The sequence below is a fragment of the Sinohyriopsis cumingii genome, chromosome 16 (assembly GCF_028554795.1).
Source record: "Sinohyriopsis cumingii isolate HCF-2022 chromosome 16, ASM2855479v2, whole genome shotgun sequence".
NCBI lineage: Eukaryota > Metazoa > Mollusca > Bivalvia > Unionida > Unionidae > Sinohyriopsis > Sinohyriopsis cumingii.
In genome coordinates, this window is record NC_142976.1 from 48,036,284 (window position 1) to 48,063,454 (window position 27,171).

Sequence of the window (27,171 nt, forward strand, 5' to 3'; positions counted from 1 at the left end):
AATTGGGGGCGAATTGTCCCATGGATGGAGTTGAAATGTCTTTGGGTCGAAATGTTTTGGAAATGTCTTTGGGTCAAAATGTCCCGTGTGGTATTGCTACTTATTTATAAATGTTAATAAATATTCACGTTACTGTACCCTAACACTCTTCGTCAAAACGGGTGTTATTTCCCTTGGCAACTCTAGCCCTCACTACTTTTCCTGTTAAAGAATCGCTGAATGTTCACACTTTTTGTTTGATTGTTTGTTTTTATTGTTTAAATTTGAAGTGGGTATTTAGTTTTAACGTGTTCTTTGAGAGTCTTGGGGTGTGTTGAGGTTGTCCTTGGGTATCTTGGGGTGTTTAGTTAGCTACGATGTCGTAGCCTCAACTTGATTTGTTGTGGTTGTCCAGACTACATAGGGTATATTTAGATACAAAGCGGGTAATTTCCACGTTGCCAAAAATAGTAACGTAGTTTTTAAGCACTTACATAATCACGTATTATGTCATTTTTAAAAGCGATTTTAATGTGAAGAGAACGGGCCAGAGAGAAATATCACTGGTGAAACAGATATCAGGAAGATGTTTGGATGCTTTGGTCGGTCGAAAAAGAAGTATAAGAAAAAGAAAGTTGGGAAAGAGCCAAACAAATACGAAGAGCCAGCCAAACAGCCCCAACAGGCAATCGACACAGACACTAACGCCTGCATTGTAATTAATGGGGCCGGTCCAAGAGACTTAACACATTCAGAAAGAAAAGAAGGCGAAGGTTAGAAAAAATGAGTGAAAATTTCGTAACATGTAGTAGATCAACAAGTTATTACCCTCCTTTCACTTATGTCATTAATGGTAGTCGGTAAACAACTTCCTGGTCTAGCCATGTAGATTAAACAACTTCCTGGTATAGCCATGTATATAAATGTACCAATGCTTCGCATTAACCTACTCTTGCTGCTTCACGACCAAGACTCGTGTGTGTGTGTATGTGTGTGTGATTTGGATTTTTAACGCAGCCTTAATGCAGCTTTAAAAAAAATTCAGTCATATCACTATGATGTCTGCAGTGTGTGGAAGTTGTTAGTGATGTTAGCACTGCAGGGGCATCATGTCAGACATTTAGCATCATGCCCCACCCAGTCACATTATCCTGATACCAGGCCAACCAATCCTAACACTAACCTCTTAATGCTGAGGGCCAAGCAAGGCAGCTGCTAGTACCATTTTTGTACGTCTTTGGTATGACTTGGCGGGGGTTCGAACCCATGACCTCCCACATCTGAGACAGACACTCTAGCCACTAGGCCACTGGAGCGGGTTAACATGTGCCTGTTTTACATGCGTTATTGTGTGTAATACAAATTTGGATTAGATATATATTTTTCCTTTTTATTGCATTTTGTTGTAAATAGTATAATGCATTATCAGGATCAGATAATTAATTCACATGTGACTTTGGTAGTGGTAGTAGTACAGTAAATTGAAATTCCACAAATTTCCTGATAGTTGAGACTTCTTGTCCTGTACATATCTTTTAGTGCAGCTGTAATCTCTTACTGTAAAGTCCAGATATAACACCTGTATAGCAATGGATCCCACTGTACTGGTTGAAATTTAAATGTAATTACCTCAGTATTCGGGGACGTATTAACTTATAACAGTACACATGAATAGTTATAGTGAGGGTACATTTTACAAGTTACAAGATAAAAATGATTCACATATATTAGTGTTTCTTGTGGCTTGTGGAATTAAAACAAATTCATGTATTAGTTTAGTTAAGTTTAAACGATATTTATTTGAGAAAATGTGTCATTAATGCAATTACAAACATATGATCTGGGGGATTCAGTAGAAAACATAAGATTATTAGCAGTCTGAGTCTGTTTCCCAACAGTAACAAGAATGAAAATATAACATCAAAGATCTGGATGCCAGTACCAATGGATTTACAGAAAATATGTATACACTTACATACAAAGCATAACAATGAATGATAACTAATTAATATTGATTCAATTGGTTGTGAGTTCAGTCAGTTAATTAAAGTTTGTATCATCCTAATATAATTGTGCACAGCTGACAATATTTGTGTTGTTTTTTACATTTAACATAGGGTTGCCAAATAATATTTTAATCATAAGAGTGAAAGAGGGTGCATATAAGATTTGATCTCTAAGATTTGAATTTTTGGAGCAGTCTAGAAGAAAGTGTTTAGTATTCTCAATCTCACTGCAGGATAATCACTTCTTTTTAAATACATGATTTGTATATAAATTGTAATTTAAGTTTCTACAGTTTGTTCCTAGCATGATCTGATATACTCTGTTATGAGTGTAGTACTAGTAATTGTTACTATGGAGAGCTTTCTTCATCACAGTTCAAATAGGCTTTAAAATTATGTATGGATAGTTGTTTCTCACTTAAATGGGTAACAAGTTCCATATTTGAATCCTAAAAAAATAGAAATAAATTGTAGAACAAGGTCATTCTACACATTGGGGTTTGAAGATCATTTGAAGATCAAATTAAGTAGGTTTCATGTTCTATAAATAAGTCAAATCAAAAGTCTTGAAGATATGCGGGAGCTAAATTCTAAATAACTGAAACAGTTTAAGCATGTAATGGCAAAAGATTAAGCTTTCACAACCAATTTCATGGTACAACTGTGAAGGAGATTCATCTACATGGTTGGACGATCAGCTAGTAAATATATATATATATATATATATATATATATATATATATATATATATATATATATATATATATATATATATAAACATTCTTTGAAAGAACTTAACTTTTTATCATAAAGGATTACATATTTTTGTTTAATTGGAAGGGTTTTGCTTCCTTAATAATTTTGCAATTTTTCCAGTTCTATTTTATGACTATTGGATGCCAGTTCTATTTTATGACTATTGGATGCCAGTTCTATTTTATGACTATTGGATGCCAGTTCTATTTTATGACTATTGGATGTAGCATAATATGTCGTGAAATTATATGTGAAGAACATTCTCATACAGGTTGATAATTTTTTATTCTTCCCCTACTGAGAATCTAACCTGGGTCTCAAAAGGTGATGCTACTCATCATCTTGCCTGCATGTACCAACCCCATACCTTCTCAACTAAGTGTTTATCCCCCCAGAAAGGTGGGACCTAGCAATGGGTTAATGTAAGTACATTTCAGCATAGCAAACACACCTGCATGGCAACCAGGTCTCTGTGTATTATCTCTCTCTCTCTGTCTCTCTCTCTCTCTCTCTCTCTATATATGTATATATATATATATATATATCTGTGTGTATGTGCAATTTATTTTCTTTTTCTTACAAGCTATTTCCCAATGAAACATAGTACATGTATCTGTCTTTAATTTTTGTCAGGGGAGAGATATGATTGTGCCATGTTCCAGGTGAAGTGTGCCATGTTCCAGATGAGATCATCATATACTAGATACTTCAATTAAACACCATGTATGTGTTATACTGAAGCAGTGATTACTGCAAACAGTAGTTCAATAATAAATCTATCAATATAATTACTTTGGCTTCCACAATCCTTATTCTTTATTTTGGAAGTCAAATAGTAACATATTATTAATTCAATTTAAGGATCCAGTGAGAGTCATCACAGATATCATGTGCCTGGAAAGAATGATCATAAAAAAACGAAGGCGTTGAAAGATGACACCTCATCAAGATCAAGCTCACATAGTTCTGATGAGAGTTCTAATGGAGTAAGTACTGGCAATTCTTACATTGTAAGGCACCAACTATTTAATTAACATCTCACCTTCTCATAGCAACTGTTAATAAGCTTTCACATAGCAAAATTTGAAATGGGCCGCTAATTTATTTAAGTGGCAGGTGAATACATTATTATTGATGGTTACCAATATGGCTATATAACATATACAATTTCAAATCTTAATTTAAACTTCAACATCCATCATCCCATTTTCATTAAATTTTCACCACAAACTTCCTGTCAGCTACTAAAATTTCACTCACAGGAAAAATAAAGCAGACAAAACAATATGAAATATCCAGTCTAAGCTAAGGAGTACAGCCTATATTGTTTTCATGAGAGGTTAGTTTTCCCAGGAAGGGGAATTACTTTTGTACCAAAATTTGTATTCCAATAATACATGTAATTGGTTAGTTTATCATTATGGCTATTTGTTTCTTTTGTCACCTAAATATGGCGAGATACAGATGTGAATACATATTCTTCACATGAATAAGAGGGTCATGATTTTTAGAAGATAAAAACACAACTCAGCTCACTACTGAAAGATTTAATCTAACCAAGAGACTTAGTCATGTCTTTGATGCCACATATTTTGCATCAACAGCATAAAAATTACAAAGTATATGTTATAATGATATACAAATGTTACAAAGTATATGTTATAATGATATACAAATGTTACAAAGTATATGTTTTAATGACAATCAAATGTTACAAAGTATGTTATAATGATATACAAATGTTACAAAGTATGTTATAATGATATACAAATGTTACAAAGCATGTTATAATGATATACAAATGTTACAAAGTATATATGTTATAATGATATATAAATGTTACAAAGTATGTGTTATAATGATATACAAATGTTACAAAGTATGTTATAATGATATACAAATGTTACAAAGTATATGTTATAATGATATACAAATGTTACAAAGTATATGTTATAATGATATACAAATGTTTCAAAGTATGTTATAATGATATACAAATGTTACAAAGTATATGTTATAATGATTTACAAATGATACAAAGTGCCACATTAGGTTCAATTATAGGTCCATTATTATTTATTTTATTTATTAATGACCTACCACTTTTACTAAGAGACTCAATATCATCTACAGATCTCTATGCAGATGACACAACATTGTCAGACATCCAAAACACAAAGCATGAACTTGAAATTTCTTTACAGAATGCCCTAAACAAACTGGAAAACTGGTGCACATGCAATGGAGTGCACTGAATAAAGCACCAAGTGACATATATATGTTTTGCTACACTACTGTGTGACTGTCATCTGTTGTGTCCCTCTGGATACAATTTGGAGAAAGCTGCATTTTTGAATACTTTATGTTGTAGTATAAGCAGCCCATAGTGCTATAAACAACATGCATGTTGGTGCATGATAGAATTGCAGATCAGGATCAGTCCAGTTTTTTAATTTTGATGGGTTAAGTGAACTTCATAGACCAGCAGCATCACATCATGCAATGACAGATGCAGTCTACATCATTGGCAGATCTGTAAGTTTTACAATCCTATTAAAATAGGTACCATATTATACGGACAGATGTCAGTCTACCATTTACAGATCTGTGTTTTACAGCCTTATGAAACATATGACACTGCCAGATGTCAGTCTACACCACTGGCAGATCTGTGTGTTTTATAATCCTATGAAAATAGACACTGTATCAAACTGACAGATGTGAGTCTATATCACTGGCAGATCCATGTTTTTCAACCCTATGAAAATGGGCAATGTATGACACTGTCAAATCATTGGCAGATCTGGGTGATTTACAACCCTATGAAATGTGTACAGTCATACACAGATGCAGTCTATATCATTGGCAGATCTGTGTGTTTTAAAACCCTATGAAAATGGGTACTGTATTATACTGACAGATGTCAGTCTGTATAATTAGCAGATCTGTGTGTTTTACGATCCTTTGAAATAGGTACTGTATTACACATTCAGACGTCAGTCTATATCATTGGCAGATTTGTGTTGTTTTACATCCCTATGAAAATTGGTGATGCATTGTACTGACTGACTCAGTCTACATCGTTGGCAGATCTGTGTTGTTTCACATCCCTATTAAAATTGGTGATGTATTGTACTGACTGATTCAGTCTACATCATTGGCAGATCTGTGTTGTTTTACAACCCTATGAAAATTGGTGATGTATTGTACTGACTGACTCAGTCTACATCATTGGCAGATCTGTGTTGTTTTACTACCCTATGAGAAAAATTACTGTATTTTGCTAACACAATAGTATCAAGCAGCGCTATTGACTCCTCAACATCCGAATTGTCTCTGGGGTTTGACATCGTAGGGGCCAGTTGCAGACTTTTAAGATTGAATTGTGAGAGGGAGAGTTACTCTTTAGACTCAAAGGCATTCTTTTCATACTTGAAAATTACTGTGAGCTATACTTTCCTTTCGTATGAAATGATTAGTGTAAGCTATACTGTATATATATATATATATACTTTCTTTCCTTTTGCACTAAAAATTTGTATGATCATGCAAGATATGAATTCTTTTTTATGTTTGTTACCACTTCAACTCCAGCCTTCTTATTTTCTATGGCTGCCTGCTAAATTACTGTTTTACTATTCCGTCTCAGCTGTCAAAAACTTCTGCTATTTCAAAAATATAATTTTTACAGTTGCACAGTGTTGACTCAAGTATACATTTAAATTTTGTCTAACTACTTCCAAACACAATGAGAGGACGTCATCTTAAAATTCTTTGGCCCCAAAAATAATCATTATGAACAAAAAACAAAAGCTGATACATCATTATGAATACCTTACTGATTTGAAATTAAGCTGTAGTGAAAAGTAAGTCTACTTTGAGAGTAAGCTGTAGTGAAAAGTAAGTCTTCCTTGAAAGTAAGCTGTAGTGAAAAGTAAGTCTACTTTGAAAGTAAGCTGTAGTGAAAAGTAAGTCTACTTTGAAAGTAAGCTGTAGTGAAAAGTAAGTCTACCTTGAAAGTAAGCTGTAGTGAAAAGTAAGTCTACCTTGAAAGTAAGCTGTAGTGAAAAGTAAGTCTACCTTGAAAGTAAGCTGTAGTGAAAAGCAAGTCTTCCTTGAAAGTAAGCTGTAGTGAAAAGTAAGTCTACCTTGAAAGTAAGCTGTAGTGAAAGGTAAGTCTACCTTGAAAGAAAGCTGTCTAATTCCAGTAAAGTTTTACAACATGAACAATAACAGTCGCAGTTACTTTGGTGACACAAAGTTGAGTGATTACCATTGTGAGACCTTTTGACTAACTGAAGAATTCCCCTTAGTTACTATCAATTTCCCTTAGTTACTAGCATCTCAGCTGATCGATTCCCCTTAGTTACTAGCATCTCAGCTAATCGATTTCCCTTAGTTACTAGCATCTCAGCTAATCAATTTCCTTTAGTTACTAGCATCTCAGCTAATCGATTTCCCTTAGTTACTAGCATCTCAGCTAATCGATTTCCCTTAGTTACTAGCATGTCAGCTAATCGATTTCCCTTAGTTACTAGCATCTCAGCTAATCGATTTCCCTTAGTTAATAGCATCTCAGCTAATCGATTTCCCTTAGTTAATAGCATCTCAGCTACATGCTAATTGAAAGTAAATACTTAAAAATGTTCAGTGAACAGAATACTGGGAATCAAAACTTAAACCATTCTTTATTTTATAGTTAGCTAAAAGTTGAGAGTATATTATCACCTGATATTTGTCCTATATTTTCCTTGGTTCAAACTTTTGTCATAATTTTAAGGCAGTTACTTTTCATTTTACCATGTTGCCATAGGAATACAAGACATTTTGATCAGTAGGGCATATTATAGAGGAGATCACCATATATGTCACATTGTGGATGACCATTTAGTTTAATATGAGGGTATGTGGCCAGCAATTTGTTTCCAACCAGAATAATTTCCTTTTGCCCTCAAATCAGAGCAAAAATAATTTTTCAGGCTATGGTGAAGTGGGGCAGGAGTCAAGAAACATAATAACGCAAATTTTGTGTAAGGTAAGAGTGACTGGCAGGTAAAATATGATTTTATAATCAGGCCATTCTCTCCATATTGTAACTGAAATTATTTACCATGTTTGTAATCATGATGTACTTTATATATATAAATTTATGCTGTTGTGGTGAAGATAAAAGGTTTGACAAATTTGCAATTTGTGACTGAATTTATTTTTTCTTCTTCTTTGCAGATGGGTATCCCAACATCTGGAAGCCATGGCCAAGGTAGGGTGATAAAACGTCTTAAAGAATGGTTTTATAAATGTAGGCTATACCCTCAAAAACAAACATAAATGGAGAGAATCATGTTTAAATATTTAGGAATGAACAACACTGCTGGTAAAAAATGTTTTAAAAATATCAGCTTACATTATGGTCAAACTCATCATACCAATGTACATGTAATTTGTCTACATATTTTCATATAAACAAAACACAAGTTTATGACAGGATGTGAGTTAGGATGTTGTCAGGATAATGTGACTGGGTGGGACATGATGCTACACATCTGAGACTTGATTCACCAGTGCTAGACAGACACTATAAACTGCCACACTGTAGACATTGGAGAAATAGGACTAAATTTTTTAAAGCTACATTAAAAAGAAGAATCAAACTCAAAATAACAAATTTGCATTTCTGCTTCCATTTTTCTGACAATCTGAGAAAGTGATCTTTGTGGGCATTATTATCTCCCTTGCCAGAGCACAGGAATGGGATCATTGATAAAATGTAGTTAAAAAAATTCAATACCATATTTTATTATTTGTGGACGTAACTTCATATAAGCATATATATATGAAAGATGCATAATATATGTGGTGAATTTTGTATCATGACCGAAGGGCAGCTGTCAGGGGATGAAGGGTTGGGGGGCAACTGTCAGGGAATGAAGGTGTGGGGATGTGTGTTGAAATGTGAAATAAAACGTTTTGGTATTGATGTCGAGTCATTGCAGTTTTGGTTTATTTTAAAGAAATATTGCTGACTATAACAAAACTCATTGTTGTAGTATAGAATAACTATTACAAAGGATAAAATATTAATGAAATTTGTTTCTGTCTTTTTTAGATGGAAATACTATAATTAAGTCCAGAGGGGGAAAAGGACATACATTTAATGTCAGCTACACAGGAGAAAATTTTCAGTTTGGAAAAAACCCTTCAATTAAGATCTACAACATTTCCAAGGATACAAAGGGGAAGACGAAAATATCAAACAGGAGCAAGGACAGAGGTATACACTGCTAAAAAGTAACCAGTAAATGTATTATTGTCAAAAACTGCTCAAAAGAAGTTTGACAAATTTGACAGAAAACATTATGGCATGAAGGGCTTTGAAATGTTTGGAACATCTGCTATATTGCCATCAGATATGGCCACCATTACAAAAACAATACAAACCTTGAAATGCCTTTTTTGTCATCTTTTCACTATTTACTATGACTCAACATTTATACAAATCATGGTGAATCAGCATCAAATATGTCCACAATACTTAAGATGGAAAGATATTTAAACAACTTTATTTGTATAAAACAGGATTTGACCAGTTTTCATGGAAGGCATCCAGCTTAATGTATTTTTTTTCTTCATACTGCAAATGATGTTGGTGTGCCATCAAATATGAATGAAGATACAAAAAGTATGAAAACCATAAAATCATTGTTTTTATAACATATAAAATCAACAGCATTGGAAATTTTACAGAAAGCATTCTTAAATGAGTCCCAAATATATTGACCAACAGCTTTTGTATGGCAGCATCAGACACAATTGCCAGGTATGTGATCCCATGCCCCTTTGGGTGTGATCCCAGGCCCCTTTGGGTCCCTTGTTTCTCTGTGGCATGCAAAGCATAGATTAAACATATACATGTATAATTTGTATGAGCATAATTATATATGTGCAAGTCTTTGAAGAAATCTTAGGATTTGGTAATTAATTTTCATTTCCATAAGTAATGTATTTAAACATTCCTCCATCATTAGAGCTATAAACTTGATGATACTATCATGAGTGTAGAGTGTGCAACACTTTTGCACTTTTGACTTTTCCATTAGGGACATGGCTGTAACTCTAAAGTATTGAAATCCATACCTGATAACTATAAGTACAGTTGCATAGCACAAATAATTACATCAATATCACTCTAATGAAAGCATATATCGACAACCCAGCCTCAATCTCTGCCATAAGGTCATATTACAGATTTGAAAACTCACACATACACACACACACACACACACATACGTGCAAAACATACACACACAGAGTTTCAAGGAATTAACAGTTAAATGCATATACATATATGTAGTAAACAAAACTGGATTTGAAATTTATTATGAATATTTCTCATGAGCCAACAAATAAAATCATTAATTCAGCTAGCAATGATGGAATTGAATTAAACAAAAATGGCAAGGAGACATAATTACATGGATGTTATATGAGGAGCTGTATAGTTTGGACTATTTTCCATTTCAGGACCAGAAGATGCTACATCCACTTGCAAGGAATCTGCAACAATGCCAACATCAAGTCCATGTCCAGAAGACACATCTGGAGTTAAGGTTGAGGAGCTGCAGAAGAGTCCGAATGAAACTTCTACAGTTGATGATCACGCCATTCCAGTACGTTACCTTGGTCGTCCTGCTGGACCCTCTGCAGGAAACATGAGGGCCCAGTTTGATGAGACAGAGTCTGTGTTCAACCAACGGCTGCTTGTGGATCTTGCCAAGTCCATTGGAATTATTAAGTCTCCATATCATATATGTGGTACAGGGTTTAGAGTTGGATACAGTTACATCATGACTGCAAAACATGTTAAAGACAATATTCTCAATGCAGGTTTGTTATGGGTATTTAATTTAATTGTTTCTGATAGTTTTAACATTTTTTATTTCATTACATGTTACTGTAATGTAACACTGTTTGCTGGACTTGACCTTGTCAAAGTTGAGTTTATTTCTGCTTGACCTGGTTGACCCTTTTTTTAAAAATTGTATTGTGTTTATGTAAACAACTAATAATAGCTTCATTATATCTAAATGTGTATAAGCTTATCAACATAATTACTTTTCAGGTAAACAAGAAGTGGTAAACATGTTGATTTGGGTCAGGGTTTTGGAGATTCCTAAGTGAATTTTATAGACTATTGCATTGTAAATAAACATGGTTCATTAGATCATTCTAGAAGGTTATTTTCCATTAGGTAATGGGTGTTTTTAGAAAATGCTAATGTGACCTGAGGTCATGCAGAGAGCTATATTATCTTGTGACTGAGGATTTTACCAGTTATGCTTTAACATCTAGCACTTTAAGTTGTATTATGTTGTGACCAGTTTGGGCTGAATTTTATTTTCTTCAAATTATTGAATTCAAGTGATTATTTTCTCTGGAAATACAAAAGTGCTCTGACCAAATTCTTGGATAAAGACATTCATTGGAATTTATACTGAATTCAAACACTGAATAATATTTATGTGATTCAAAAAGAGACTGTTGACACACCAGTACTTCGTAGACCATAACATACATGTCATCACTTTCAAGTTTTGATCTCTTTGGGACTTGAACTGAGTTATATTCGAGACTTTTTATTACTAGGATTTGTGTCTTTAATTCCTGGATTATTTTTGGATTTAATTTACAATACAATAATTTTTTTTGTTCAAATTTTTTTTTCACTTTGTATTCATGGGAAATAAATTATTTGTTAAATTTTACAAAGCTTATCTTCTTCACTCTTTTCTGTTGCTTATTTTAGGAACATAGACTCTTAACAGGTTGGTACTCTTTACTGTTGAGCCTGTGTTAATCATATGTTGAGACCTGCAGAATATTCATGATGTGCATAAGATTTGTACCATAGCAAGGCTTCTATTACCAAATCACTGGTACAAATCCTGCATTCATGAGGAAGATCATTTCACTGTCCCACCATATATTTTTTCTGCAAAAATACTGCAGAGTTACAATTTATCTGAGTGCAAAAATGAGCTTTCATGATGTCAAACAAAGGCCATCATAATGATAAAGTATGAACTTATCAACTCCTTGGAAAAGATAGATTTTTCTCTCTAATTTTATATATGTGACATTGTGTGCCCAGGTGAGATACACATGTTCCATATTAGTGCACACTGTCACTTTAGATGCTATAATTATGCTTATAATGTATATAATGTTATGAATGTATATATTTCTAGCATATATATATATATATGAAAATCATTTATGACAAAAACATTTATTAATTTGTAAATTATACTTTTGATGGTATATCCAATGGTGCAAACCTACACTAAAACTGATAATCAGCTATCTTTTCTTCACCACTTTTTTATGATTATACATCAGAGAAAAATAGTCCAGTCTTTGAATTTATGAGGGATAGAGCCATTTCACCCTCAACTCATCTTTCCTGCACACAAATTGTAACCTTCTAGTAGATATGGTGGACTAGGTTAACTTACATAGAGAAAACCTGAGATAACTCTTGCAGCTGGATAAGAAATATATATCTCTTGTCTCATTAATGCAATTCTTTGAAGTTTATTGTCCACAGAATAAAAGTTTTGAAACAATGGAGGACAGTGTTGATGAAAATGACCTATTAGCAGTACCTGTAGCAAAATGCTTCATGAACAACATGCACCAAGGCAATAACTTAAACTACAATGTATTTCTTTTCTAGTCCCGAGTCGGCTTTGTGAGTCAAGTCCACCACCTCGCATTAATCACCTAAATCATGTATTCATTGATTTCTCATATGAAGTATCTGTTGATGACAAACAAAGTATTCCTACAGATGACAGTCTCAAGTTTTACTTTGAGCCCAAGATAGTCTATGAGAATGATGATATGGACACAGTTATCCTGCAGCTTAAATCCAACATGGAGTATCCACCACCCTTGACTTATTTTGCTGAACTATCTGACCCAAAAGGTCAGCTCTACTTGATTGGCCATTCAAAAGCTGAGATTAAGAAGACAGACAAGTTTCGCTGTGTGCAGCTGACTAATGAAGAAAAAACAAGTGCAAAGCAGTGGAGTGAAAGACATATAGGTATGGATGGCTTTAAAGGGATTGACAACCCTCACAGGTTGCTGCTTCATTGTACATTTGAGAAAGGAGCATCTGGATCACCCGGAGTCTGGATTTGCAACAAAGAACGTCGTGCCTACATTGTCACAATGCTGCTGTGTGGTTATCCAGACTGGTTTTATCATAACGATTGTCCCTCGGAAAAGAAGCATGGAATTCCTCATCACCATCTTGTAGAACAGGGAGTCTGCATGAGGTCTCTCTGTGAAGACATAAAAACTACAAATCCAGCTCTGTGGCAAGAAATATTTTGTTTCAATTTGCCAGTGTCACAGAATGATGATGTGGAGATGAAGTCAATGTAAAATAAACTGATAACTTGAATATTAGGGATCCTTTATACAAAGGACATTCAAGGGATCACAAAATAGGTTTGCCATGAGCAAGAGTCATGTGTTTATTCAATATGGAATAGCCCTTGCTTTACATTCAATGTCATGACAAAGCCCGTTCTTACATGTGGCACGAAAATTTCATAATACAAAAGTATGCCAAGGAAATATGAAGTGTACATTCAGTTGTTAAAAATGGAGAGTAATTCTAAAAGCTTAATGTGAAAAACCAAGTCATAAATGAGACACAAACTTGTGAAGATATCTCAAGCTGTTCAGGAAATATTAACTAGAAAAGAGTGTGAAACAGTAATGAGGATGTTGATGTTTTATGAGTAATGTGAAATGTAATCACTGTATTGTTGTGGATAGCAAAGCCTCACAGATTTTGATCTTGTTTTATATTATACATGTGTAAGCTTCTAAGGCAAAATTCATTGATTTGCATGGATGTTTTCATTCTGTGTCAATGCCAAGTAATGCTGCATTACTGCATCACTAAAATGAAGTTCCAAAATGTTGCAATTTATATTATGACAGTGATTTTTTACAACTTGAACATCAGATTGTGTATTTTGTCTAATTAATGAATGTTTTCTAATGAAAATCCCTTAACCCCTTGCACATATTGATAAAGTGAATATTGCTAGGTCATTCATGTGAACTTCCCTCATGGGAAGGTTTTTCAAGAGTTTAAGGGTGTCTCCCATCCTTCCAGTCATTCACTGAAATCTCCCACATATGCAATATTATTACTGAGCAGTTTTTTTTCTATATTTTTGTCTACATTGTAGTGTATTTATGGTAATACTGCCAGTGATCATGGGATTGTGAACTGACTTAAGCAGGGCAAGACAATGTAATTTCAGTCTTTGATCCTTTCTGCATGGTCAGCTGGCTTGTTTTGTCGAGGTGGATTATGCTGTGTATCAGTAGAAAGTAATTCCAAAGAGAATTTATGGCAGAGTTACTAAAGAATTCAATCATCATGAAGCGATACTCACAATGTCTGGCTTCAGTGCTTAAAGTTGCTGAGGTTGTGTATGATTGAAAGTAATTTGGATAGGTTATATCTATATAAGGGAGTAATGTAGCATTACTCCAAGCACTGGCCTAAGGAGAATTACTCTAAAGACTATCTACTTATAAATATATATATTTTATTACGAGGATGTATATTAAGATCCCTATGGTTGACGAATGTAAGGACATTAATTACTACTAATAGTACTAGAACTATTCCAACCTTACCGCTAAACAAGCATATCAATAATTCGCTCCATACTGGGTTTCTGCTTGGTATCGAACCTAGGACCTCTGAATGTGAGATAAGACAACTATCGCCTGCCTGCACGTTCCAGCACCCATACTACCATGGCCACCTCCACATCACCAAAAAATGATGTTTCGGTTGCCGTTCATATACGGTACTCGAACGTGCAGACACTCTTGAAACTTTAGATATATATATATCGTATGTCCTAAGATACCTTGGCACTGGCAAAGTTAGGTTATATCTATATAAGGGAGTAATGTAGCATTACTCCAAGCACTGGCCTAAGGAGAATTACTCTAAAGACTATATACTTATAAATATATATATTTTATTACGAGGATGTATATTAAGATCCCTATGGTTGACGAATGTAAGGACATTAATTACTACTAATAGTACTAGAACTATTCCAACCTTACCGCTAAACAAGCATATCAATAATTCGCTCCATACTGGGTTTCTGCTTGGTATCGAACCTAGGACCTCTGAATGCGAGATAAAACAACTATCGCCTGCCTGCACGTTCCAGCACCCATACTACCATGGCCACCTCCACATCACCAAAAAATGATGTTTCGGTTGCCATTCATATACGGTACTCGAACGTGCAGACACTCTCGAAACTTTAGATATATATATATCGTATGTCCTAAGATACCTTGGCACTGGCAAAGTTAGGTTATATCTATATAAGGGAGTAATGTAGCATTACTCCAAGCACTGGCCTAAGGAGAATTACTCTAAAGACTATATACTTATAAATATATATATTTTATTACGAGGATGTATATTAAGATCCCTATGGTTGACGAATGTAAGGACATTAATTACTACTAATAGTACTAGAACTATTCCAACCTTACCGCTAAACAAGCATATCAATAATTTGCTCCATACTGGGTTTCTGCTTGGTATCAAACCTAGGACCTCTGAATGCGAGATAAGACAACTATCGCCTGCCTGCACGTTCCAGCACCCATACTACCACGGCCACCTCCACATCACCAAAAAATGATGTTTCGGTTGCCGTTCATATACGGTACTCGATCGTGCAGACACTCTCGAAACTTTAGATATATATATATCGTATGTCCTAAGATACCTTGGCACTGGCAAAGTTAGGTTATATCTATATAAGGGAGTAATGTAGCATTCTTAAATGACATATACCAATTAATTATGTTACTTGACTTCCTTTTTGTTTTGTTTGTTGTTCATTTTTAAATATTTGCAAGATTCTTCATTATAGCACTGAATTACAACCAAATTACTTCAGTGACGCGGACAGTATCTTATTGTTTTTATAGCTTGGTAGATTTTCATGGCTTTCAAAAACTACTTTTTTAATGAGGTACTAACATACAAGTGCTATCTGATGTTCTTTTTAAAATAATTCAAAATAATTAAAATAAATGTAAATATTTTTCTATTTTAATCTGAACAATGTTGGAAATCTATATTTGGTTTTAAATTCCTTTCTTTATGGGGGGTTAAAATGATGCAATTGATATTCATTAATATTATATATGTGTACCAGTCAACATTCTTGTAAGCAATGAGTTGGGGAGATCCTGGATTTAAGCCCAGATTCACCCCACCCATTTAAGTTTTTATCTGTGGTATAAACAGGAACATAAGTGTCATATTTACTTTGTTTACAATTTTTTTTAATGTAGAATTATTTTGCCCGAGGATGGAATATGAAAGATCAAACTCATATTTTCTATGCGTTATTTATTTATTTTTAAGCTTGTTGACAAATTCAACTTTTGTAGCTGATAGTTCATGTCAGATAATCAAAAATTAATAAATAGTTTTCTTAAAAATTCCTTTCTTTGATATTTATTTTCACTCTGTTACTGAATTTCTTTTTTGTGATATTTTTGCATATTTACTACTGGTAAAATTTCACTGTGATCATTTGCAAACAACAGCACATGGTACATTAGACACTTTCTGCAGATGCACAATGATGCTGGCACAACATGTCACAGCATATAATGTATTGCAATTAGAGCCTTTTCCCAGTTTAACAACAGTATAATATAATTGAAAAATTAATCCTGACATGGACATTATTTAAATATAAATTATACCAGATTTGATCTCAGTCCAGGTTCTAAAGCTTCTTAGGCTGTGAAACTTTGCTTTCAACTTGTACCAAGATTATAAAGTGCTACTTGTATACATTTTTTAATTCTGAAGAAATGTTGACAAATTCTGCAGAATTATGAGGACTATGAAGAGAAGAGCATAAGTTTTGTAATGCAGGCATGTGGTAGCTTATTTCCTTTATTGATGGTGGTTATTGATGTCTAGATGATGATTGATCATATTGTTATAGCCAGGATTGAATGAATAATAAAATATGAAATTAATGGATGGAATAATGGGCAGAGATATAAAATAGAACAGCATCAGCCCCCACATAGGGAACACACAGAATTTAATTAATTAGATAAATAAAATAAAATTGTACAAGACCATTTGTAGGATACACCTCTACCAGAAAAATAAATTAACTCATAGTTTTAAAATGAGTTTAGCAGTTTCATTACATTGATATGGCAAATCTCATCATGAAATTGAGTGTTTTGAACTTTAATTGTCCACTATGCCCATAGCATAATAACCTAAACATTGATGTTCGCTTCTTTTTTCATTTTAGCAGAACCGGCCATACAACCCTGGTTACGTTCTCTCAAAGACTATCAAATACACGTCCCTTGGTTCATCTTTACAAGTATTTGCCTACCCCTGGAGCCAAGACTCATTCGACTTGCTTAAAAATTTAAAGTTATGTCACTGGTTAATATTACACTTTTTACTTCTGAGCTAAATTTATTATACTGCAGTGGAATAAATAACTGAATTATTTATTTTGTGCATCCAGGTAAATGCTGGCCTACTCTGGTTGATACTGGATATGCGCAGTTTCAACAGGAATTATTTACTCAACCGAGATTAAAGTAATTATGCTGCTAACGCTAAGTGTGTAGAGATTAAACGAAAGATTCAATATGGTGCATAATAATGGGGACTAAATAAACCATAAATAGCTTTAATATTGTATATTTAGTGAATGTCTATCCATGAGACGAACATCAAAATTAATATTATTTAGCAGTACTAATACTGCTTGTGATGTCGGGCCGAGTAATCTAAAGCGCTTGGCATTATCGATCACTGTCATCTCACTCTGGGGGGCCCCGAGTGGCGGAGTGGTCTAAAGCATTCTCTGTTACGGATCACTGCCATCTCACCTCTGTCTGCGTGGGGTTCAAGTCTTATATTCGGCCAATGTTGGTATGTGAGAAAGCTTGCCAGTAGCTTCCTGTGAGTCGGTAGTTCTTTCCAGGTTCTTCCTCCACCATTAATACCGCCATGTATAGCCTATCTTGTGCTGAAAAATGGCATTAAACCCCACAACAAATCATCTCACTCTGTACGTTGGTTCGAGCATGGGGCTTGTCCAGTGTATGTGCACAACTTTGCCAGTTGCTTCTAGTGGGTTTCTCATTTATAGCTTTCCTGCACACTTTCGAACAAATAGAAAAGTAATAAATGAATCGAAAATTATCAGCTAGATTGTTATATATATATATATTTGCATTCTTTGTTACTAAGTTTTGTTTTTATTATTTATCACATATGATTAAAATGTAACATTGTATGTCAAAGTTGACCTTATACATAATCATTTTCTACTTGACCTGACTCATTGATTTTCTTAATTCTGTAAGCAACTAATATATAGCCAAAATATTCTCTATGTGTATGTGGTTAATATTATAATCATTATTAATAGAAGTAAACAAATTTATTTGGGTGTGGGTCTAGGCTATCAGAATTCCCCTATAAATACAACTATAATTGTATTAACAGACCTTCTAATTATAACCAAGATTTTATCTTGCAAACATCTGCAACCGTCCAGATTGAAATTTTCCGTTAGACATAAGGTCATTTTTTTTATAGAAGATCTAATTGTGACCTGGGGTCAAGTAGAGGACTATATAATCTTGATAATGAAAAAATTATTTGTGCTTTCAGATCCGAGCAGAACCAGTTATGCTATTGTTGTGTCCAGTAGTTCATTGGGGCTGGAATTTTATTTATTCTGATTCACTGGAAATACAAAGAGCTCATAAAAAATAAGATTCTTGGAAATTCGATTTAAATTTATAGTACAGTTTCAAATATGGATATATTTTTGTATTTTATTATTGTGATACAAGAATGGACAACAAATCCAAGCTGCCTAAAATTAAGATTTATTACTATTTATTTTCCAATTCAATGTGTGAGTTGAGCCCTTTATTGTCATTTGTGTAATTACAACAGTAGCTTTACATGACAAGATCATATGATTATTTTTAAACATGTTAACAATAAATACATATCTCAAATGTCACTGTAGTGTTTTATGTAAATAAAGACGGTTGTAAATTATATATATATATATATATATATATATATATATATATATATATATGAAAATAAAATTATTTTTTAAAACATTTTCGTCACATGGAATAAATTCTAGACATAGTCCCATCTTCGCAAAACATTTTGAGCAAGGAGCTCAAGCTTAAAACCCTAGATGCAGATACCATATTTGGGTGTGCGAGTGACATGAAAATTTGGATGTCTAAAAGAGAGGCTAAAGATAAGGATAAGTGAAAATCTAAATTCTCTGATTCTAGCCTTATTCTAATTCAAGTTATAAAATGTCAAATTTTTGTTAGAGACAGCTGAAGTTTATTGTTCACAAGGTTTTTGAAAATATGGGGTTCTAATTAGGTAACACGTTTTATCCTTTCTGACCATACACCAAGCATCAGATGTCCCTCTGTTGTCACATTTCCATCTAAACTAGGACAAGGAATGAAATGAAATTTGCACATTGTTTTAGTCTTTGGATTGGTTGATCTTAAATGAAATTGTGGCTATCGGACATTTAAAATGGACACTATTATAGCCATCACAAAATGGTTGCTAATTCATTAATCCTACTGTCCAGAGGGTTGTACTGACACTGGCTTGCTATTTCACTAATCTTCCTGTCCAGATAGTTGTACTGACACTGGCTTGCTATTTCACTAATCCTCCTGTCCAGACGGTTGTACTGATATTAGCTTGCTATTTCACTAATCCTCCTGCCCAGATGTTTGTACTGACACTGGCTTGCTATTTCACTAATCCTCCTGTCCAGAGGGCTGTACTGACATTGGCTTGCTCTTTCACTAATCCTCCTGTCTAGATGGTTGTACTGACACTGGCTTGCTATTTCACTAATCCTCCTGTCCAGATGGTTGTACTGACTTTGGCTTGCTATTTCACTAATCCTCCTTTCCAGATGGTTGTACTGACACTGGCTTGCTATTTCACTAATCCTCCTGTCCAGATGGTTGTACTGACTTTGGCTTGCTATTTCACTAATCCTCCTGTCTAGATGGTTGTACTGACACTGGCTTGCTATTTCACTAATCCTCCTGTCCAGATGGTTGTACTGACTTTGGCTTGCTATTTCACTAATTCTCCTGTCTAGATGGTTGTACTGACACTGGCTTGCTATTTCACTAATCCTCCTGTCCAGATGGTTGTACTAACTTTGGCTTGCTATTTCACTAATATTCCTGCCCAGATGATTGTACTGACACTGGCTTGCTATTTCACCAATCCTCCTGTCCAGATGGTTGTACTGGCTTTGGCTTGCTATTTCACTGATATTCCTGCCCAGATGGTTGTACTGACATTGGCTTGCTATTTCACTAATCCTCCTGTCTAGATGGTTGTACTGACTTTGGCTTGCTATTTCACTAATCCTCCTGCGCAGATGGTTGTATGGATATTGGCTTGCTATTTCACTAATCCTCCAGTCCAGATGGTTGTACTGACACTGGCTTGCTATTTCACTAATCCTCCTGTATAGATGGTTGTACTGACACTGGCTTGCTATTTCACTAATCCTCCTGTCCAGATGGTTGTTCTGACATTGGCTTACTATGTCACTAATCCTCCTGTCCAGAGGGTTGTACTGATATTGGCTTGCTATTTCATTAATCCTCCTGTCCAGAGGGTTGTACTGATATTGGCTTGCTATTTCACTAATCCTCCTGTCCAGATGGTTGTTCTGACATTGGCTTGCTATGTCACTAATCCTCCTGTCCAGAGGGTTGTACTGATATTGGCTTGCTATTTCACTAATCCTCCTGTCCAGATGGTTGTACTGACACTGGCTTGCTATTTCATTAATCCTCCTGTCCAGAGAGTTGTACTGATATCGGCTTGCCATTTCACTAATCCTCCTGTCCAGATGGTTGTACTGACATTGGCTTGCTATTTCACTAATCCTCCTGTCTAGATGGTTGTACTGATATTAGCTTGCTATTTCACTAATCCTCCTGTCCAGATGGTTGTACTGACTTTGGCTTGCTATTTCACTAATCCTCCTGCCCAGATGGTTGTATGGATATTGGCTTACTATTTCACTAATCCTCCAGTCCAGATGGTTGTACTGACACTGGCTTGCTATTTCACTAATCCTCCTGTATAGATGGTTGTACTGACACTGGCTTGCTCTTTCACTAATCCTCCTGTTCAGATGATTGTTCTGACATTGGCTTGCTATTTCACTAATCCTCCTGTCCAGAGGGTTGTACTCATATTGGCTTGCTATTTCACTAATCCTCCTGTCCAGATGGTTGTACTGACACTGGCTTGCTATTTCATTAATCCTCCTGTCCAGATAGGTGTACTGATATTGGCTTGCTGCTGATTTACTAGAACACCTTGCAACATGTAGTTGGTACTAATTTAAAATGGTGGCAGTTTTTGGACTTCCAATATAACTGGTCGGGTGGCCATCTTAAAAATCTCACCTTTCCTCCATAAAGGATGACATCAACATAAGACTCACACCAGAATACTTCTTGTGACGTGTTGTTGATCCTAAATGAAAGTTGTGCTATTTAACTTCCAACATGGCAACCGTGGTGGCATCTTCAAATTCTTGTGGCATTTACTCCTAAAGTGCTGACAGGAATGTCTTTAAACTAGGCATACAGTTTCATATTGTGGTTTAATTGGATCTTAATGAAAAGGGTGCCCTTTGAACATCTAAAATGGCTGCCAAGGTGGCCATCTTGAATAATCCTATCTATACTTTTCTGAATGGATAACTGAATCACACTTGATTTTTGCCAAAACATTTATTGTGATATGGAGTTGGTTGTGAATGAAAATAGTGCAAATCTGACTTTACATATAGCTGCCACAAAAATATTGTCATTGCGATTATTCGTGTGTAGATGTTTATGTAAACAGTGTAATTTCAATGAAAAACATAGCACTATGCTGCTTGGTTTTGAATTTAAGTGGAGGCAAATATGACTTCGTTTTGTTTTGTCTTGTTATTTTGTGGATAAACTCCATTTTTTCAACACATTATAGGTTATACATGGTGGCAAGTATGTTTGTTGAAGGAAGAACGTTGTGGGGGCTGGGAAAAAAATACAGACTCATGGAAGCTATGACATGCTTTCTCATACACGTTTGTTGAGATGAGACTCTAACACATGACTGAGGCAGGATGTGTGAGTATCAGTAAATTTTAGTGCCTTAGACAACTCAGCAACCTTGGGCTCCATTGGCAATCTGAAATCAGAAATGGCCACAATGGTGGCCATCTTGAAAAAATCTTATCTCTACTTTTCCTGGTTCTACTGAAATGAGGTTTTCACCAATTTAATGGTTGTAAATGAAAATAGTTCTTATCTGCTCTCCATCTTGTTTTCACTACTCATCTTTAACAGATGGTTGATGTGACAGTGGGTTTTCTCTCAATCGTTTCTGCAGTATCAAGTCTGTCCCTATGAAAATGGAACAGATCTTGTCACCAGCATGACTGCACTATTGTGAACCATTCAGTGAGAGTCACAAATGAATCAAGTAATCAGATCTTATCAGTTAATTGACATATTAGTGTGTTCCATAAAGAAAAACAAACAGATATTAAAATAAACCGAGCTGTTGTCTGTAACTAGAACCTGTCCTTTCAATTGTGAGCTTGACTGGCTACTGTGTGTTTACAATTGCTAGTCGAGTTGCATGGCATGAATAGTTCTTCATATTGTCAATAGCACTGGTTAGGTTGCAGCCCTATAATTCTTATTTCAAATTAACAACGGCAGCAAGAAGTGATTTCTACTTACTGACGAAGAAACAACTTAACTTGCACAGCATAAGCACAGTTCCAAACACGCCACTGGGAAGAAACATTTACTTCTGACATTGTCTATAGCTTTTGATAAAAACGTTACCCACATATTGCAGAATTATAAATTTTGTTGGAATTTTATTTCATAATCTCAACCTGAGATTACTAAATCGATAAAATCTCTCCACTGCTAAAAAAAGGACCAAACTATACAGTATTACCATCTATGTCAATCTGTTCATCTTGTCCATCTATCCTGCATATACGTCCTGTATCGTACCCAATTGTGTTTATATTTTTTATGGAAATTCATAAATTTGAAACTAATTTTGAATGAGGCATACTACTGTGAATACCAACATCATACTTAATTTCAAATTTTTCCATCACATTTTTTGTTCAATCCTCCGTTCAACTTAGAAGTGTGACCCTCCATCACCATGTAATTTCGCTTAAACTGAAAACTTTTCAAACCCTTATGGATTGGGTTGAGACTTGATATAAAAAAGACCGAATGAAATTCATAAAATGTGACCTTTTTCACCAACCTATTAACATATGTCACTTTTTGACATTATAACAGATTACCAAAACATAATTCATTTTGATTTTGCTAAATAACTTTTGAATCACCACTTTTTTTCAATATGTGATGGTTTCTAAGTCTTTCTGTGTACAGGTACTAGTTATAACTTTTGAAAACTATATGTTCATTAGAGACTAACAATATAAATCTTTTCTACTCCAGACAATGATATGTCCTGTGCATCATGCATCTGGAGCATGTGATTGCAAGTACAGTGTATGGTTAAAAGTTAACCAAAACACCAGTTTTCACTCAAGAGCACAATACTCTGTGATAATGATAACAATGATAATAAGTAACATAAATTGCATCCATAAACTTACTGTGCTGACAATCTGTGAAGGTTATCATTTCATTCTAGGCAACGAAATTGGAATAAGACAAGCACTAGCTAAATGCAGTAATCATCAAAAACTTTACAGAAACACCAGAAGTTTGCTGTAACTCGAATAGTAGTGATTTACTTTTGCAATCCAAACAAAACACACTGACACAGGTTATAGTTTTGCCAGATGTATTAGTGTCATGGCTATTGTGTAAGGTGATAAGGAAGTAGAACTTGTGGTGAACTCTGGTTCCAGGCCAGCAGGTTTTTTTTAAAAACGTTTCCTGTTGACTAATAACTTTGGAATCTACACTTATCTCAGTCAAGTTAACAAATTCATACATGCCAACCTCTACCCTTCCCAAAAGGTATAAGCATAATTATTACTATTAAAGTGGTGAAAAACAGTGTAATTAGGGCATACAAATTGTAATCTATATATTACATGCCAGAATTATAGCACATATGAAAAATAAATGTTGCTACTAACCTGGTTATGATGTCAGTCAAAATTCTTGTCACAAAAACAGCAAAATCCATATGGATTAGAACCACAATACAAAACATAAAATATACCGAAATATTGTTTATATTCAGCACACACTTTAACCAGTCTACATGTGTCTTTTGTTGTTGTTGTTGTTATTGTTTTGGGGCTTAACGCCATTTTTCAGCACACGATAGGCTATACATGGCGGCCAGTATTAATGGTGGAGGAAGAACCTGGGAAAACCCCGGAAAGAACCACCAACCCACGAGAAGCTACTGGCAAGCTTTCTCATGTGTCTTTTGTGAATAATCGTGAACAAGAACTTTGCAATGAGCACGCACGTGTGCAGGTTATTGTATTGCATTACTCTCATATTTTTCTTTTAAAATTTGTGAAGTGATGTTGATTTGTCATTTTTTCTGATCTGGCATGTTTTTAAATTTCAAAAGATCCATAAGATGCATCTGCTCTAACATTTTCTGCCATATAACATTTTCCGCCATATAGCATTTTCTGCCATAAAACATCTTCTGCCATATAACATTTTCTGCCATATAACATCTTCAGCTCACATTGTAAAGCATGTTGCTCAACATCTGGCACTATTTTCTTTAAAAGTATAAACTGGTCTGCTAACTAGCTTATCAAGATAATGCTTCTGAGAGGCAAAGTTTATATTTGAAGAAACCTACATTTTTTGGAAATAGGTCATATACAGCTGCTATAAATAGCAAATAAGGAAAGTACCGTATTCTTACAAATTCTTATGCAGCAGTCATCTTTTTAAGAATATTCTCAAATTTATCTGAATGGAATTAAAGTGGTGATAATAAAAATGAAAGAACCAACTTTTTATTGCTTTATTTTTGTTTAACTTTTAATGTACCAAAAAAGCATAATCCTTACAGAGGCGAGCATAAAGTGTAATTTAATAAAAACAAAAGCGTAATAATTACACCATAAATGTAATGGTTGCCATATATGCAGATTGATTAGGCATCAATCCATGATGATATATTTAACAAACATTTCAAAATATATTCACCAACAAAACAAAAACACATAATATGAAGGATTTTTTTTATAAATCCTAAAAGTTGATTTCTATAGTAATTAATTATGCATTGGCTTGTCTCTAGATCTAGTATCTTTATGCTTGATAGCTGAGAACATAAGCCAGTGCAATATAATTACATGCAGTGTTAAATGGGAGCAAATTCCAAATCCTAAGCAACCAACAGCTCTGAAATAAAGATATGACTGAATAGAATAGTTCTATGCAGGGTATGGCACTCACACTCCCTGTATCTATTGCCATTATTCATCTCACTTCCACAGAATAGTTCTATGCAGGTTATAGGACTCACTCTCCCTGTATCTATTACCATTACTTATCTGACTTCCATTTAAACAACAAGAAGTCAAGAAACCATTACAAAAACATTACAATCTGATATCAATGCCAGTCCGTGAATATGAGAGTTATCCTGACAATCCTATTATTCTTCCATCCCTCATGGTCAAGTTTGGTTTATTGTACTCTATTGGTGTTAGAGACATGTAGGTCTTTGTACCATTCTTCCATCCCTCATGGTCAAGTTTGGTTTATTGTACTCTATTGGTGTTAGAGACATGTAGGTCTTTGTACCATTCTTCCATCCCTCATGGTCAAGTTTGGTTTATTGTACTCTATTGGTGTTAGAGACATGTAGATCTTTGTACCATTCTTCCATCCCTCATGGTCAAGTTTGGTTTATTGTACTCTATTGGTGTTAGAGACATGTAGGTCTTTGTACCATTCTTCCATCCCTCATGGTCAAGTTTGGTTTATTGTACTCTATTGGTGTTAGAGACATGTAGGTCTTTGTACCATTCTTCCATCCCACATGGTCAAGTTTGGTTTATTGTACTCTATTGGTGTTAGAGACATGTAGGTCTTTGTACCATTATTCCATCCCTCATGGTCAAGTTTGGTTTATTGTACTCTATTGGTGTTAGAAACATGTAGGTCTTTGTACCATTCTTCCATCCCTCATGGTCAAGTCTGGTTTATTGTACTCTATTGGTGTTAGAGACATGTAGGTCTTTGTATCTTGGTAAATAGGTTGTTGTCACAATTTGTTTTGGAATGAAAAGGCACTTGTGTTCCATATACAGATCACAGTCTTTGGCCTGTGCCCTTATGACTGTGTTCAATGGTTATCTTGGTTATTTTAAAAAGACCTTATATAAGTCTACTTGGTCATTTTCACTACCATTCCTGGTGTCCAGTTCACTGTATGTATGTATGTATGACTGTATGTATGTATGTATGTATGTATGTATGTATGTATGTATGTATATATGTATGTATGACTGTATGTATGACTATGTATGTGTGTATCCTGGTGAGTAGGCTGTTGTCCCCATGTATTTAAATATATGCTTTTAGGGACATGTACACATCCAAGTCTTTGGCATGGATCCATCTGATTTGGAAAAACGTTTCATCTGGACAAGGGTCTATTATTGTCACAACAACCCACCATCAAAATTCCACCCATCATCAAAATTCCACCCATCATCAAAATTCCATCATTTGTTAATGTCTCTTTGCTGAATGTCAGATAGAGAGGATAATTCTTATGAAGCTGATGCTGACTCTCATACAGCTGTCTTGATTACCTGATACATCTGATTTAATGTTGCATTTGTACGAATTGAGTACTGGTCAAAATGAGTCCTGCTGGCTTTGAACCCACGTTTTCGTAACAACAATACCAGCTTGTCTGATCTGAAATCAGCAAAATATGAAAGCATAAAAATGACAGCTAAAATTACCTTTCCTGTCATATTTACAAACATGATTTTAACACACTTGCTACAAGGAGGAGCACAATATATTATGATGTCCAACTGTCTGTTACCAATTTAATTCAACACCCTACATCAAGCTGTCTACAATTGACAAGTACCAATTTAATTCAACACCCTACCTTAAGCTGTCTACCATCTGCTAGTACCAATTTAATTCAACACCCTACCTCAATCTGTCTACCATCGACAAGTACCAATTT

At 34.6% G+C, this 27,171-nt stretch overlaps 2 protein-coding genes across 3 annotated transcripts in view; one reads left to right on the top strand and one right to left on the bottom strand.

Annotated features, from left to right (window-relative positions):
- Positions 1-447: 447 nt before the first annotated feature.
- Positions 448-18,902, top strand: LOC149780365 (uncharacterized). Its single transcript, XM_089937263.1, has 6 exons — positions 448-752; positions 3,603-3,727; positions 7,968-8,001; positions 8,848-9,012; positions 10,263-10,625; positions 12,475-18,902. The coding sequence occupies exons 1-6, from the start codon at positions 566-568 to the stop codon at positions 13,188-13,190; spliced, it is 1,590 nt and encodes a 529-aa protein (XP_089793389.1). The 5' UTR covers positions 448-565; the 3' UTR covers positions 13,191-18,902.
- A 6,059-nt stretch (positions 18,903-24,961) lies between these two features.
- The window catches only part of LOC149780366 (tRNA (guanine(27)-N(2))-dimethyltransferase-like), a 34,782-nt gene continuing 32,572 nt past the window's right edge, over positions 24,962-27,171 (bottom strand). For both annotated transcript variants that reach the window (XM_089937265.1, XM_089937264.1), the window contains exon 8: positions 24,962-26,888. In XM_089937265.1, coding sequence (XP_089793391.1) covers positions 26,759-26,888 — 130 coding nt within the window. In that variant the 3' untranslated portion in view covers positions 24,962-26,758. The remainder of the gene's footprint in view (positions 26,889-27,171) is intronic.